The following is a 13,504-nucleotide window of genomic DNA, read 5'->3' as shown; positions in this document are numbered from 1 at the left end:
CCAGTCGGGCTTTTGACTCCTCAGTGTGTCAGCAAGCATAAGTTGCATGTTTTGACCGATAAACTGTGCAGCCAATTAACATAAGCTGAAATCAGACAAATGCTGCCACCTTGTGACTGAACACAGGCAGTACAAATTAAAAAAAAATACAAGGGTTGGTATCTTCAGAAAATCCAGGATATTCCCACATTACAAAATCAAAATATTTATTGAACTTATTTTTTTACAAAGTTGTAGGGAAGACAAATCAGACAAATTATTCCTGAAATATTTGAATGACTGTATATTAATATTTATAAGTTGAGATGGACAAAAGAAAACAGCCCACTGTTTTTAATAAATTCAGCTCATTGTTTCTGATTTTACACATTTACAGTTTCTCATCGTATCCCAACACAACCTAGCAAACACAGCAACATGTCACCACTATTTGCAAACATAGAAAAAAGAAAACACAAGGACCTCCTACTCCTCTACATCTGCTTCTCCTTTGGGTTTAGGCTCACGTATATCAGATTGCATCCCTGGCAAACTAGTTCTCCTACGTGCAGCTATCTCAATCTTCTGCACCAACTCCACATCCCACGGGTGAGTGACAAAAGTGAGAACCTCCCCATCCTCTCGCCCTCCCGCCCTCCCCACTCTCCCTGCTCTGTGGATGTAGTCTGTGTGGGATTCTGGGGCGTCGTAGTTGACGACCAAGCGCACTCTGGACGTGTCCAGCCCACGGGAAGCAATGTCCGTGCAAATCAACACATCCGTCTGTCCGGCCTTCTGAAACGTTCGGAAGATTCCTGCACGCAGCGCGGCCGGCATCTCCCCCTGCAGTCGCGCGTGCCGCATCCCCATCTCTTCCAGCGAGTACCCCAGCCAGTTGACGGTGGCAGACTTGTTACAGAAAACCAGTGCAGCACCACCACCACCACCTTCTTTCTGTTGGAGCATCTTCAGGGCTTGGTGGAGCTCCAGGATCTTGTCTGTGCCCTTTACCTTCATGAACGTCTGTTTGACATGCGGCATGAGGAAGTGCAGCATCTTGCTCTTGATAACCACCACGCTGCCGAGGTCCGTCACCTTGCTGAGCACTTCGCCGACACCCCCGGGGAAGGTGGCGCCCACCACCAGCAGCTGGGCCTTGTGGCCAGGACCTCGTGTTTCTTTGGGATCCCTAGCAATGTTCGCGCTGAGCAGGATATTCTCCAGCATGTCAGAAAAGCTGGGGTCAAACATGGTGTCGGCCTCATCTACCACAAAGAAGCTGAGCTCGCTCAAGTCCACGCAGCGTCTCCGCAGGGCCTTGATCAGGGCCCCCGGTGTGGCCACGAGAATATCTGGAGGATCCCTCTTAAAGATGCTCTTGATGTGTCCTACACCCCGCCCTCCGCCCACAGTGCTCGTCGTCAAGCCTAACGGGGCGCACAGCTTCCTGGACACGGCGGCCACTTGCTCGGAGAGCTCTCGGGAAGGCACGAGAACCACAGCGCCGATCCCGCGTGCGCTCTCAGCATCCACCTCCGATTCAACCTGCAGTCTCTGAACGATAGGCAGAAGGTAACTCAGGGTTTTTCCACTGCCCGTCTCCGCAGCACAGAGGACGTTGTGACCTTTCATGACCTTTGGGATGGTCTGCAGCTGTACAGTGGTGGGATGGGTAATGTTGATGCGTTCCAAACCTTCCACCAGTGCCTTGCAGATGCGGAGGTTGTTAAAAGTCACGGGTGCGTTCTGCTGGACGTCTTCATTCTGATTTTCAGCAACAAAGGGTGCTACAGTCTTGATGTTGTTGATGGTAAAGTGGTCCCCGAAAGATTTGTTGTGCTTCCATCCTTTAGAGCAGAGAGTAAGAGGCTCGAACTTACCAAGGGTGTATCCCGCAGATTGGTTCAGATCAGAGTTTTTGCTCTGGATCAAGAGCTTGCCAGCTTTGATGGTGTTGATTTTTGTTTGGCCCCGGGTCTGTTTCACGTGTTCAACGCGCCTCTGCATGTAGCGCGGAACACGAATAACTGTCTCCTCTGGCGTGGCGGCTTTCTGACTAACAAAACGATGCACACGACAGCACGCGGACACTTTAATAAAATCACGACAGCAGAGAGCTCGTGATACAGCCGAAGCAAAACAGCCGACCTTCACAGAGTGCATTTTGTGGTTTAATCGGCTTGTCAGCAGCAACAGTCAGCTGACAAGAATGAAAAGGAGAATAAACGAGGATAAAGATAATAGCACTTCGGGAATCTTACGTCATTTTACATGTTCAAAAAAACCCCTGAAAATCTGTTATCATCCTGCTCAACTTGACATCGATATCGCCATGCTTTCCTGGCGAATGTTGATGACGTCAAATCAGGCGGAACTTGATGACGTTTATTTAAACGCATGTGTTCAAACAAACGTCTTTTTAAACTTTTTTAACAAAATAAATTAAATACACCTCGTACAACTGCTGCAATAATGTTGTATTTCCATAAACTTTTTGTTTGCAAAGGTTTTTGTTTAACAATATTCACAGGCTTGGCTAAATGTAGAGATAGAATTTTACATTGCGTTCTCTATGTAAAATAATGAACCCTCCAGTAACCTTCAAACATGCTAACATCTTTACCCTTGGGGTACATTGTTACCAGAGCCTTTTAAAACTGACAAATAATTCAAATTGTTCATCAAGTGTTTTATCAGAACTTTGTGCTTGTTTGTTGACTACCTAAATAGCGAATTACATTTTAAAACTACCCACCTCCTTAAACATCCGGAAAATATCTATTGAGCTATTATGGAGACATATGCAGATCAGCATAAAATCTCCCTGATTGAAGTATTACTTTAAAAAACATGGAAGGTTTTTATAGACACTGCAGTAAATATTTCCCTTCAGCCCAAAGGCTTGCAGTGGCTTTGCCTTTTGATGCCTGATGATGATGATACAATTATTTATTTAGAGACTTAAACATTGATAGGGGTCAAATTGACGTAGGATTCACTTTTTTTACATTAGACAATATGAATAGAAATATATCAAAGATAACGCATGGTTTGATTGGGGTGTGGAAGAATGTCTGCCTATTTTACAAAATTATTTTATGGCCTATATCTTCCCTGATGAAAATATTTGTGCAGGTTGACCTCCGCAGCAGTTGCTTGAACTGAATACTGCTGACAATGTGTTCAATGAACTAGTGCAGTATTCCTGTTAAAAATGCTATGCTACATCCAAGTCAAATCAATACACATATATTTTGCTGCCACATTGATCTTACATCAGCTACCCTTTCCATGTCCTGAATGAATTGGCTCATTGATTGATTAGCTTTAGAACATCACACACACGTTCAGTAATTGAATCTTTGTCACGTGTTGGATAAGCCAATGCTGTGGATCCCTTGTGAACTGCAGGAGGTCTTCTTATGACAAAAAGAATGAGCTAAGCTCGGCATTTACTAGATTTTTATTTTAAAAAAATAAACTGATCATATCCATAGAGAATAGAGATTAAAACGTGTAGCTGTTTTTAATGTCAAGACACAGGGTTTGCAACAGTAGTTCTGACTCATCAGAAGAATCAGTTTTTCTTACTGAACAAAAGAGGGCAGCATTAATCAACCAGGAAGATTTAACGTCCCCTGAAATCCTCAACAGAACTAAACTGCCAAGTTTAAAATATTTTTGCATGACATCAAAATAACACATTCTTTTTTGAAGAATTATTCTAAGAAATACATTCATCATAAATTCCTCCAATCCACTGCTGCATTATCGTAATATACTGTTTATAAATATATGTCAATCCCAAAGCAATTAGGACTTTTAATAACAAATAACTCACAGGCATGACAAAGTTTAGTTCCTTTCAATGTTCAAATGTTGGAGAATAAAGTATATGTTGTATTCCAATCAGTATAATAGCATAAGTGAGCCTCACATTTATTTCAGTTGTTTTTCTGGTGTAGAACTGCATGCAATTTGTTGACATTTAGTGAACACCGTGAGAGTTGTCAAGGTGCATTTCTGCAGTGTCGGCAAAGCCCAATCCTTGAAAGATTGACACCTCTCAAACAGGACCAGTGTGGGGGCAGAAGCTGTTTTTTTCCCCCTTTATAACTTACTAACTACGAGAACATAATATCACAAACCGCATCTTCAGCCTCCCACACAATTTGTGTTTTTTATCTTCTCTCTTCAAAGGTCATCCGCGAAGATAAAACACATCGTAACCTGAATTAGCATGTACGCTGCGCAGGAGAAAGTGCAGTCAAACCACGTGACTGCCACACAATTTTGAAATGGTCCACGTATGATAACATTTGTTAAGAATAATTGTGTGATAAATCTGAACGTATACAGTGAATTGAGAATTGTTTGAGTCATGTGAGTCCATTGCAGTTGCAAAAGCTGCATCTTTAACATGATTGTACTTTGTTTGTTTAAGAGAATCCCATTATTTATTATTTATTTTTTATTTTCTCATAGCAGCCCTGGTTATGACAATTAGTCTCCTCTTTCAAAAAGCTTAACTGAAAATAGACTGGAACTTATTGTGTGACATTACTGACTTGATGCAATAAGCATGTGTGACTAAATGACATCATGAGTAATTGTTTCTCAGAGTAGTCCGTTAAGACCATTACTTTTCTTCTTTTAGGCTTCCTAGCAAGTTACTCGTCAATTCGTTACTTATTTAACAGAAGTAACTTCACATCCTTCTTTAAATCACTTTCCTATCTGAGTGCTGTCTCAAATAGTAAGATACTGTTAGATTATATGCAGTTTAAAGAGGAAACAAAAAACAACAACTTTGGTTTGTGTATTTGGAGCTCTAACTCTAATGTTACCAGCCTTTACAGTAATACAATTATTGCATGTATCCTTTGGGAAAGAATTACATCAGCAGGTGGCAAAGAAGATGAGAATGGGTCAAACGTTGTGCTTTTGCTTGGAAATAAAGACCACAGGAAATGTGATATTGACGCTTTCAAATGCCTTTGTAAGTATAACGCCTTTCTGTACGCCCACATGCATTTAGCATACGTGTATGCAATATGGCTGTGTCAGAAAAAAAGAAGCTGTTGTCTGCGGTGCATGCAATATGTGTCGAGGATTGACTGATTGCCATCAAAATGTGATCGTGCAAAACGTTTTGAAAATGTATCTTTGGTGCTTTCTACATTGCATGTTCATGTGACGTTCATTTGATATTCACACAAAGAATCTCATTTGTTAATTTTATTTTACAAGTTTGTCGTCAAGGCTCTAACATATTATGCTTATTTTATCAATCTATGATAAAATGAATAGTAGCAGTAAAACACATATAATAACTTACAATCTTATGACTTTGCTTATCAGAGTTGCTATGACCTTTGGGGTAACAAAAAAAACGTTCTTGAGGCGCATAGTCTTGATCAAATGCAAATGTGTATGTGTGTGTTGGTGTGTGTGCGTGTGTGTCCATGCAAATTACATGGAGGATTTACCACAATACGAATTGGAAAGACACATACATGCTGAGAAAAGTGTTTTGTCATTTGTCAACAGATTAAAATAAGTGTGTGTATATTATACTCTAGATTGATATCTCCAACAGGGTGAATGCAGATAATAATTAACCTGGCCATAGACCAATACGAACATCATCAAAGCTTTAGAGCACATCAACCTCTGTGTCGCTTCCCCAATAAAGATTAACCTGAGTGGGTTGATGCGTTGGATAGTACCACACAGGTTAAAGGGATGGATGTACTACTGCTTTATTTTGGACAGAGATTTACTCTGGCCAACTTTCTCTGGTAAGAACTTGTAATAACTTGCATTATGTAAATAAACCAATGTCGTAGAGAAATCCCTCAGAGCAGAAATATGCAAAGAAAGTGCAAGCAAGCTTGCACGGTAAGCGCTTGCAGGCTCTTACCATGTCAGAGTTATATTTAAAGAGTTCAAGTTGCAGGTACAAGAAGCCTAAAAACATGGCTCTATATAAGATCAACTGTAGATATTTTCAAATGGTTGAATCACTGTGATCTTGCAACAAAAATAGCTTTTTTTCCACTCAATGACCATAAGTGATGCGTTACTTAGGCTGCAATACATATCTACATCTACAGAACAGTTGAAGTGGGAAAGTGCATCATGTCATTAGATTTACCAATCTTGGTAGTGTTGAAAGCCGGGTGCAATTGCATGCAGTGTGATGGGGGGGGGGGGGGGGGTGGATGAAAATAGAGGGCCAATTAAATAGAGCAAAGTGGCTTTAATACCTGCTGGTTGCAAGGTCAAAAGGTTTGCTATCAATTTTAAATGTTAGTACACTTTGTTTCGCCAAAACCCCTTATTTACAAAGTAATAACACATTATACAGTGTAAAATAGAAAATCTAGTGTGTATATATACACAAATTACAATTAATGTAATTTACATACACACACATATAATTTACATAATTTATTTTGAATGCATTTTAGGTCACGAAAAATCCATAGCCAATTGTATCTGTATTTATTGGCTTCAAGCTGGACAAGAACTTGCCTGTAACTTGTCTTTCATAAAACCGTTCGTTAACTCAATAGCTTAGTAGTTGTGTGCTTTTGCGTGCAGGTGTGTGCGTGTGTGTGTGTGTGTGTGTGTGTGCGCGTGTCCGCGTGTGCCCGCGTGTGCATGCCCGTGTTGTGTTGTGTCTGCTGACGTCATCGCTGGAACAGCCCTGTCACGCGGGATTAGTAAAAGTTGGGATCGGAGCTCCGGAATGAGCGGAAAAGACAGGAGGACAGAGAGAGAGAGACAGAGAGACAGAGAGACACCAAAGTGGGACAATTAAACGGACAATTCATCAGCTTCACACTGGACGTTAAACTCTGACTGGCAGAGAAAGCGCTTCGCGTCCGGCTGACAGAGAGACACGGCGAGAGACGGAGGGACGCAGGGGGAGGAGAGGGCGCAGACGACTTTCTCTCAAGTTGAAGCCCACATTTCGCCCGTCAAACTGCCGGAGGACGAGGGGCTAACGGCTCGTATGTGTTGGACCCTGTCGAGCCGCGTTTGAGCGACGCCTTTGAGTCCAACTAAATAAAAGTTTGAAGTTCGGCGCCGCTGCAGTCGGTAAATGCTGTGACGTTAGAGGAGAGCATAAATTGCTCCAGCGGTCGACGGTCGAGTCGGCGGGTTTAAACCCGAGCTGTCAAACCCGATGACGACCGCCAACTGCCCCGGGAATGAGGAGCTGGACTTCCGACTGATTTTCGGTGAGGACGGGCAGCAGCAGCCGTTAGGCCCCGCAGGTCAGTGGCTTTCCCCGCGTGCGCCAGGTAAACGCCGAAGTTACTCACCTAACCAACCTTGGTAAAATGACCGCTTTCTTCATTTTAGCAGCTTTATACCGAAACCGTGACACTGCGTGTGCGTGTGTGATCTTCCTGTAAAAGAGGAACCGAGGTTATTAGGCAGGTCTTTTTTTTTCTTCTTCTTTTTATTTGGAGAAACGGAGAAGTTAAAATATCAAGCTTTCTATCGTGGTCGCCCAGCTACTGTCCGCGCCGCCAGCTGTCACTAGCTCGACATGCTAGCAGGTTAGCACAAGTGCAGCTAATGCCATATGCCAGATGACTATGGGGTCAGTTAAAAGTTGTAAATGCCTCCTACGGTGGTGACTCTGCTGTAAACGTGGACGCCGTGTAGACGTGTGGCTGCAACCGTTACAATGAGCTGTGCTAATGTCGTCAACAGCTTAACCAGCGTGTAGTAAAATAAGTAGATCTGTTGTAGCAATGTTTTAATAACCTGGTGTGTTAATTTACTGTGAGCATAGTTTTGTACGTGTAACATTACTTTATAATAACCTTTATAATTAATTTGTGCAAAAAGTAAGATGTGTTTAAGTTGATGTAAAGACATAGGATAGTCTAAGAGTTATGCACAACAATAACAATTGAACAACTGATTTTCCTATGCTGTGTTCATGCACTATGAATTACAGTTTTATGAGCCTTATTCTATTCAGTTTTACTTCTACAGAGTAAGAAAAAGGAAAAAAAATCCAAGCATAAACTTGTAAAGTAAATACACATATATATATATTATATATATGTATATATATGTATCTATATATTTTTTTGTATATTTGTGCACATTAAAGCTAATCCCAACACCAAGAAAAGACTTTAAGGTACAGTACCCGTCAAATGTGTGTCCAGACATTTGACGGGTACTGTACGTTTCAAGAGGAGAGGGTGCACAATGGAGGTGAAATGGCTCTGACTTCTATAAGGCCCATTCTTGATTCCCATATAGGCGTGATATCTGAGAATACATATAAAAGTGTGTAGCCTGTTCGCTGGTGCTCTATGCACCAGAGATGAGTATTTCTTTGCATAAGGAATGGATTTCCACATGCAACCAGCTAATTTCAAGTTAAGTTGATGACAAAGCCGAGTCACACAGTATTTCAATATTTCACTTACTCAAAGTGTATTATAGATGCAGTGAAGTGAACAAGCAAATTTAAATATGACTACTTATCAAACTGCTATTTAATTCATGCATGAGATAAATACTTCTAGTTAGCAAAGACAAACAAAATTTTTGTAAAGAAAAAAAACTGCCTTAAGTAGTTGCTTTAAGTATCTGACACTGTAAAACATTGATGTTATTGTTTGACATACAAATCCATTATCCATTATATTTCAATTAACCATTAAGAGCTAGATCTTTCAAAAATTGCTTGAAATCGTATGATGGGTGTATCTATCATATTTGATGTGGATGAAGTAACCCTTTTGAACAGCTTCATAAGTATGAGTTTTCATTCAAGCCATACTTGGCGGTTCTTGTTGAAGCCTAATGTCTGTAAAGGAAGGGTCGAGTTGATTGACAGTGGGCAGGTTTCCCCCCACGAGGCATCAGAATGACAATTTATGCTTGTTTCATTAATCATGACATGCAAATGAAAAAGATTGTTAACCAATACCAATAAGGGTAACCAACCAACCAAGGGTTTTCTGATGTCTGCCCACAGCATCACTATGACAAAACAACATTTGGTGGAACCACACTCTGGTACAGCAGGCAAATAAAACATTTTGGAAGCAGCGGAGGTGACCGTGTATTGGTTGTTGCTTCTTTTTCACGTGTGGTTGTTCATTCAGTTCAAATGTGATAATCTATAGTACTACTTAGACAGTACATCTTACAAAGGCTGAAGGATAGAGGATATAAGAAAGCTCATTAGCCAATTACAGCCCACTAATTAATTAATCAATCATAGGCATTTGCATATATTGTAAGTTTAGCTTCTTCATTGGTTTCTGTCTTTGGCTCATGACCATCGGAACAAGGGAATTCTTAAGCTCAGTGTTTTTATTTTCTGGAACTCTGGAAATAAATGACTCTGTGAAGGTTCGACATGTGCAATCTTGAATACATTTTTCCTTCTATTAAAGAGAAGTTTGATTTGGATATGGGACAAGGGGAAAAATCTGCTGTTGGAATAATTGTCGGAATATATGCACCACTGTGCAAGTGGTTTTAATCTGGTCCGAACTATAAAGTGGCCCAAGAGGAGGCTGCTCGTCCAAATGAATTACGTTAGAATATTACAGGATCACACAGCCAGAGTTAAAGGAAGGTGCACACTCCTGAGTCTGTCTCCTTCTCTGGAGGCAAGGATCAAGTCGGGGCTTATTTTTAAAACAACCTGCAGAACTTCTACTGTGAAAGTCCACTCAAGTTCTTATTGGTCAATGCTGCTTGAAATAATGTTGTAAAAAAAGGGAGGCCATGACCAGTGCAACAGTTCTTTATCTCCTTTTAGCAGAACATTACAAAATGTCACAATTATGTACATTTCCAAAATGTGGCTGTTATACTACTGGTTGCTTATGTTTATGACAAATGTCCTCTACATCTTTGTTTTAGACATCTTATTGTTTAATGGACCTGAATAGTGAACACTAGTCCCTCCCCGGTCTTTGAGTGTTTCTACATGCTGACTGATGTGAATGGGATTAAAACTGTGTAATGGTGTGGTACAGTGCGTAATGCCCTGTTCTCAACTTTGTCTGTCCTTTGAGTGTCTGTGTCCTCCTTTTTTCTTGCTCTCTCTCTGAGTGTTTTTTTGTTGCTTGGGAAACAGACATCTCTTTGAGGTAAAATATTCCACTGTTGTATTCAGAGGCATTGGGAAAGCTTACTGTAAGGGTTTTCCCCTGATTATTCTGAAGAAGCTAAGAAGTGAACTGATTGTCATCCGTTTGAATCACTGTGCAGTTCTTTTTTTAGCCCTTCTCTTTTAGCCACAAACAGCCAAAGGACGATTTCCCCTAACTTAACAACTCATGAAAACTAAAAAAAGAGACACTCACCGGGAACTTCACTTTGTCCAAAACATTAACTTAAGTTTTCAAATGTTCAAATTGAACGCAAGGGGCAGTTCTCCCAGTTTGAGCTCCTTTGAGCTGCTTCTGTTCATCTCAAGTAATGGCGCATTTAATGTTAATAGTTTTGATAACTATCAAGAGTCAACTCGCCCAACTTTATTTTTACCTGCTCCTGTACAAGTTGCTTTATTTATTAGTGTTATCAAATAACAAAGACATAAGTTTAAAATGAAAATGCCCGCTTCAGCTGAACTATTTTAGGCAGTAATAGTTTTCATGCAAGTGCCCGATAGATACTGTGCATTTGCAACTCGGCTCAGGGCGTATAGGGAAGATGTGCCCTTTATGGGGGGCAGAGTAGTAGATCCAAAGTGAAGGTGTCTGGCTTTGTGCCCAGACAAGCCGTGTGGGGTTCAGACGGCTGTGGTGGAACCAGAGCAGAGGGGGCCTTTCGGTTTGCTTTTTCACATATTTACTTTTTCGTCAGTTTTTTTGTTGTTTGTGTGGTTTTTCGGTTGCCGCCATACCAGCACAGAACAGTTAAGCCACCATCGGGAGGACCGAGGCTTCTTTCTTGTCTCAATGCCTTCTCAGGATGTGAAGGAGACCACCAGTGACATCAGAGAGACTGATCTAGCCTAATGAAATCTCCAGATGTCACCACAGCCACTTAGTGACTAGTCGAGTTTGACTTTTTTCTCTTAACGGGCTGGGACATTTCTTGTACCTGTGCAATCGCCATTGTCTTTGTCTCGTTTGGAAATGAAGACTTGTCGTGGGATATTTTGAACGAAAGGATCAAACTGAGAGCAGCTAGCGGAGAGAGACAGAAAGACGTTTTGCCCTTGTCGATGTTGTTGTCATTGCTCCGATTCTCTGGACAAGAGCGCGGCCCTCTCAGTCCTTGTCGTGGGAAAGACTGAAATTACATCGCTCTCATGGTGGACTATTTTGAGCTCCCAAAGAGAGTGGCAGAGGGCAGGCGGCAGGTTCTAGTGACTCGTTTGTACTTCAGATCAGGAGAACCCCTCACGTCCCAGCACGTCTGCAGCCGTCTGCTTTCCACTGCTCGAGCACTTTGCGATCTCTTCGACGAGACGAGCAGAAGAATGCTGTGCGCCACATCGCCAGGTGAGTGTGTTGGCACTCCCGAACTCTGGCCAGGTGTGTGTGTGTGTGTGTGTGTGTGTGTGTGTCTTTGGACTTTAATGTTATGGGGCGGGAGCCACTACTCATACAAGCAGCTGTTCTAACAGGTTTTCCTGAAGTCTGTCTACAATACATTTTCCATAAAATAACTTAAAACATTTTTCATTGAGACAGTTTTATTTCTTTAGATCTTCCATCTCTGCTGATGTTATATATTTATAATATTATTTCATGTTGTATTCACCGTACGTGACTCCCACTTTGATAATCTGCAGTAAGCTCTGGTCCCTTTTTTTCTTGATTCTGAAGCCTGATATTAGACATTGACCCCCTATATATAGGTTAATAAAAAAAGAGGAAAAAGGCAAGTGGAGTCTTCCTGTTACACAAGCCAATGTAGACGTTGCAAATTGAGGCCTTCCTGTATCACAAAGGAGAGTTTGTGGACCTACTGGTTCTGATATTTTTATGAAATTGTGAAAGTGAGACGGGTCAAGGGTCATACGCCCGTGCATGACGTCCCCATGTGGAGCGGATCACCATGTGGGTTGCCTCCTAACCCCACTGGCCTGAAGAGGTCCCAGCACCCAGTGTGATGAATGAGACGTTTGTTTGCCGGGGCGAGGCATGAGTAACTATGTGTGGCATCTGTCTAGTTTAAATTTAGTGTAACTGAAGCTACCGCTGGCTGCGCTGTATCAACATGTCGAAGGCTGCATTACACCAGAGAGAAAGCTGTTGAACTCCTGCATCTGGTTTCATTTTTTTCTCTCTCACTCCACCTTTTACTAGGAGGCAAGGCTCACTATGCCGGGATTAGTTTGGTTTTGAATCATATTTTAATTTAGGCTACCTGTCAATGCCTTTTTTCAGTCAAGGTCTGGCTCGGGATTGGCACTTCGACCAAGCGCTGTTCTGCACGCCCGCCCCCAGAAGAAACGATGATTGGTAGGGAATAAAAGGGGTTTTTAAATGGGATACTCGAGTATCTAAATGGAGTAACTTTAGTTACTCATTTTTAAACTTGTGATGCATTCGTTTGATTGTGAAGGAAGTGATGGGACAGAGGGGTTTGAGTGGAACCTACTACATGGGTCAAAACCGGAATGTGGACCATGTGGACTTTGACAGCTGGGCGTAAAGGGCACACTAATTGTGGATAGAGGTTGTATGAATATGAACCTGCTGATCACGATAGTTAACTTATTCTAGTCATCTCGTTCTAATCAACATGTATGATCAAAAAATAAAGCAAGGCTTTTCCTACTTTTTTCACTTTCATTAATTTTTTGGCAGGGCAAATCGCCTAATACTCTTGTTTTTTTTTCCTTTATTATTTCCTGTCTGTTTTTCTTCTGTTGTGGATGCCTGATGACAATGATAAAAGGTTGCAGAAGTGCTGTGAGGCTCTCCCCCGACCAGAGCAGATGGTCCCGTTACTTGAAGACACTGCATATCTTTTCACCACCCTAACAGATCCTCCTTATCCATTCACCTGCTGCCCGAGCAAACCTTGCGGGGGCGAACGGACCTGCCGACGAGGGGAGGGGGGGTTTAGTCGTCTGGTGAACAGACCGGACGAAAAGGCAGCAGGGGTGCAGTAGTCGCTGCGAATGGACACACGCTCGCTGTCTGCTGGTGCGAGCGAGCCTGCGCACGTGTCAGTATTCTGGAAAATAATATATACAGTGTCATAATCGGTAGGATTTGTTACAAACTTGCTTTGAGGATATTAGTTGACACACTTGTGGGTGAGTGGAGAGCGCGGTCGTCTTCCAATTAGAGGGTTGGCGGTTTGATCCCAGGCAGGTCTTACCTGCATGTTGATGTGTCCTTGGGCAAGACACTTAATCCCAGCAATGCTGTGACTACAGTGTGTGAATGTTAGTTACTGATGGGCAGGTGCCACTGTGTATGGTAGGTCCTGCCATTAGTGTATGAATGGGTGAATGATGTCATGTAGTGTTAAAGCGCTTTGAGGTTGGAAGACTAGAAAA

General features: G+C 42.0%; 2 protein-coding genes across 4 annotated transcripts in view; one reads left to right on the top strand and one right to left on the bottom strand.

The window, feature by feature from the left end:
• Positions 1-189: 189 nt before the first annotated feature.
• Positions 190-2,333, bottom strand: ddx28 (DEAD (Asp-Glu-Ala-Asp) box polypeptide 28). Its single transcript, XM_037456559.2, has one exon. It carries the CDS (start codon positions 2,140-2,142, stop codon positions 466-468), a length of 1,677 nt encoding a protein of 558 aa, XP_037312456.2. The 5' UTR covers positions 2,143-2,333; the 3' UTR covers positions 190-465.
• A 4,343-nt stretch (positions 2,334-6,676) lies between these two features.
• The window catches only part of nfatc3a (nuclear factor of activated T cells 3a), a 46,059-nt gene continuing 39,231 nt past the window's right edge, over positions 6,677-13,504 (top strand). Inside the window, exon 1 of one of the 3 annotated variants that reach the window (XM_037486220.2) lies at positions 6,677-7,292. In XM_037486220.2, the coding sequence (XP_037342117.2) occupies positions 7,175-7,292 (118 nt within the window). In that variant the 5' untranslated portion in view covers positions 6,677-7,174. Of the gene's footprint in view, positions 7,293-11,281; positions 11,490-13,504 lie in introns of those variants that run through there. The other 2 variants (XM_037486231.2, XM_037486212.2) reach the window with 2 other exon arrangements.

The sequence above is a fragment of the Pungitius pungitius genome, chromosome 4, assembly GCF_949316345.1.
Source record: "Pungitius pungitius chromosome 4, fPunPun2.1, whole genome shotgun sequence".
Classification (NCBI taxonomy): Eukaryota; Metazoa; Chordata; class Actinopteri; order Perciformes; family Gasterosteidae; genus Pungitius; species Pungitius pungitius.
This window is presented reverse-complemented; position numbering and strand designations above follow the sequence as displayed.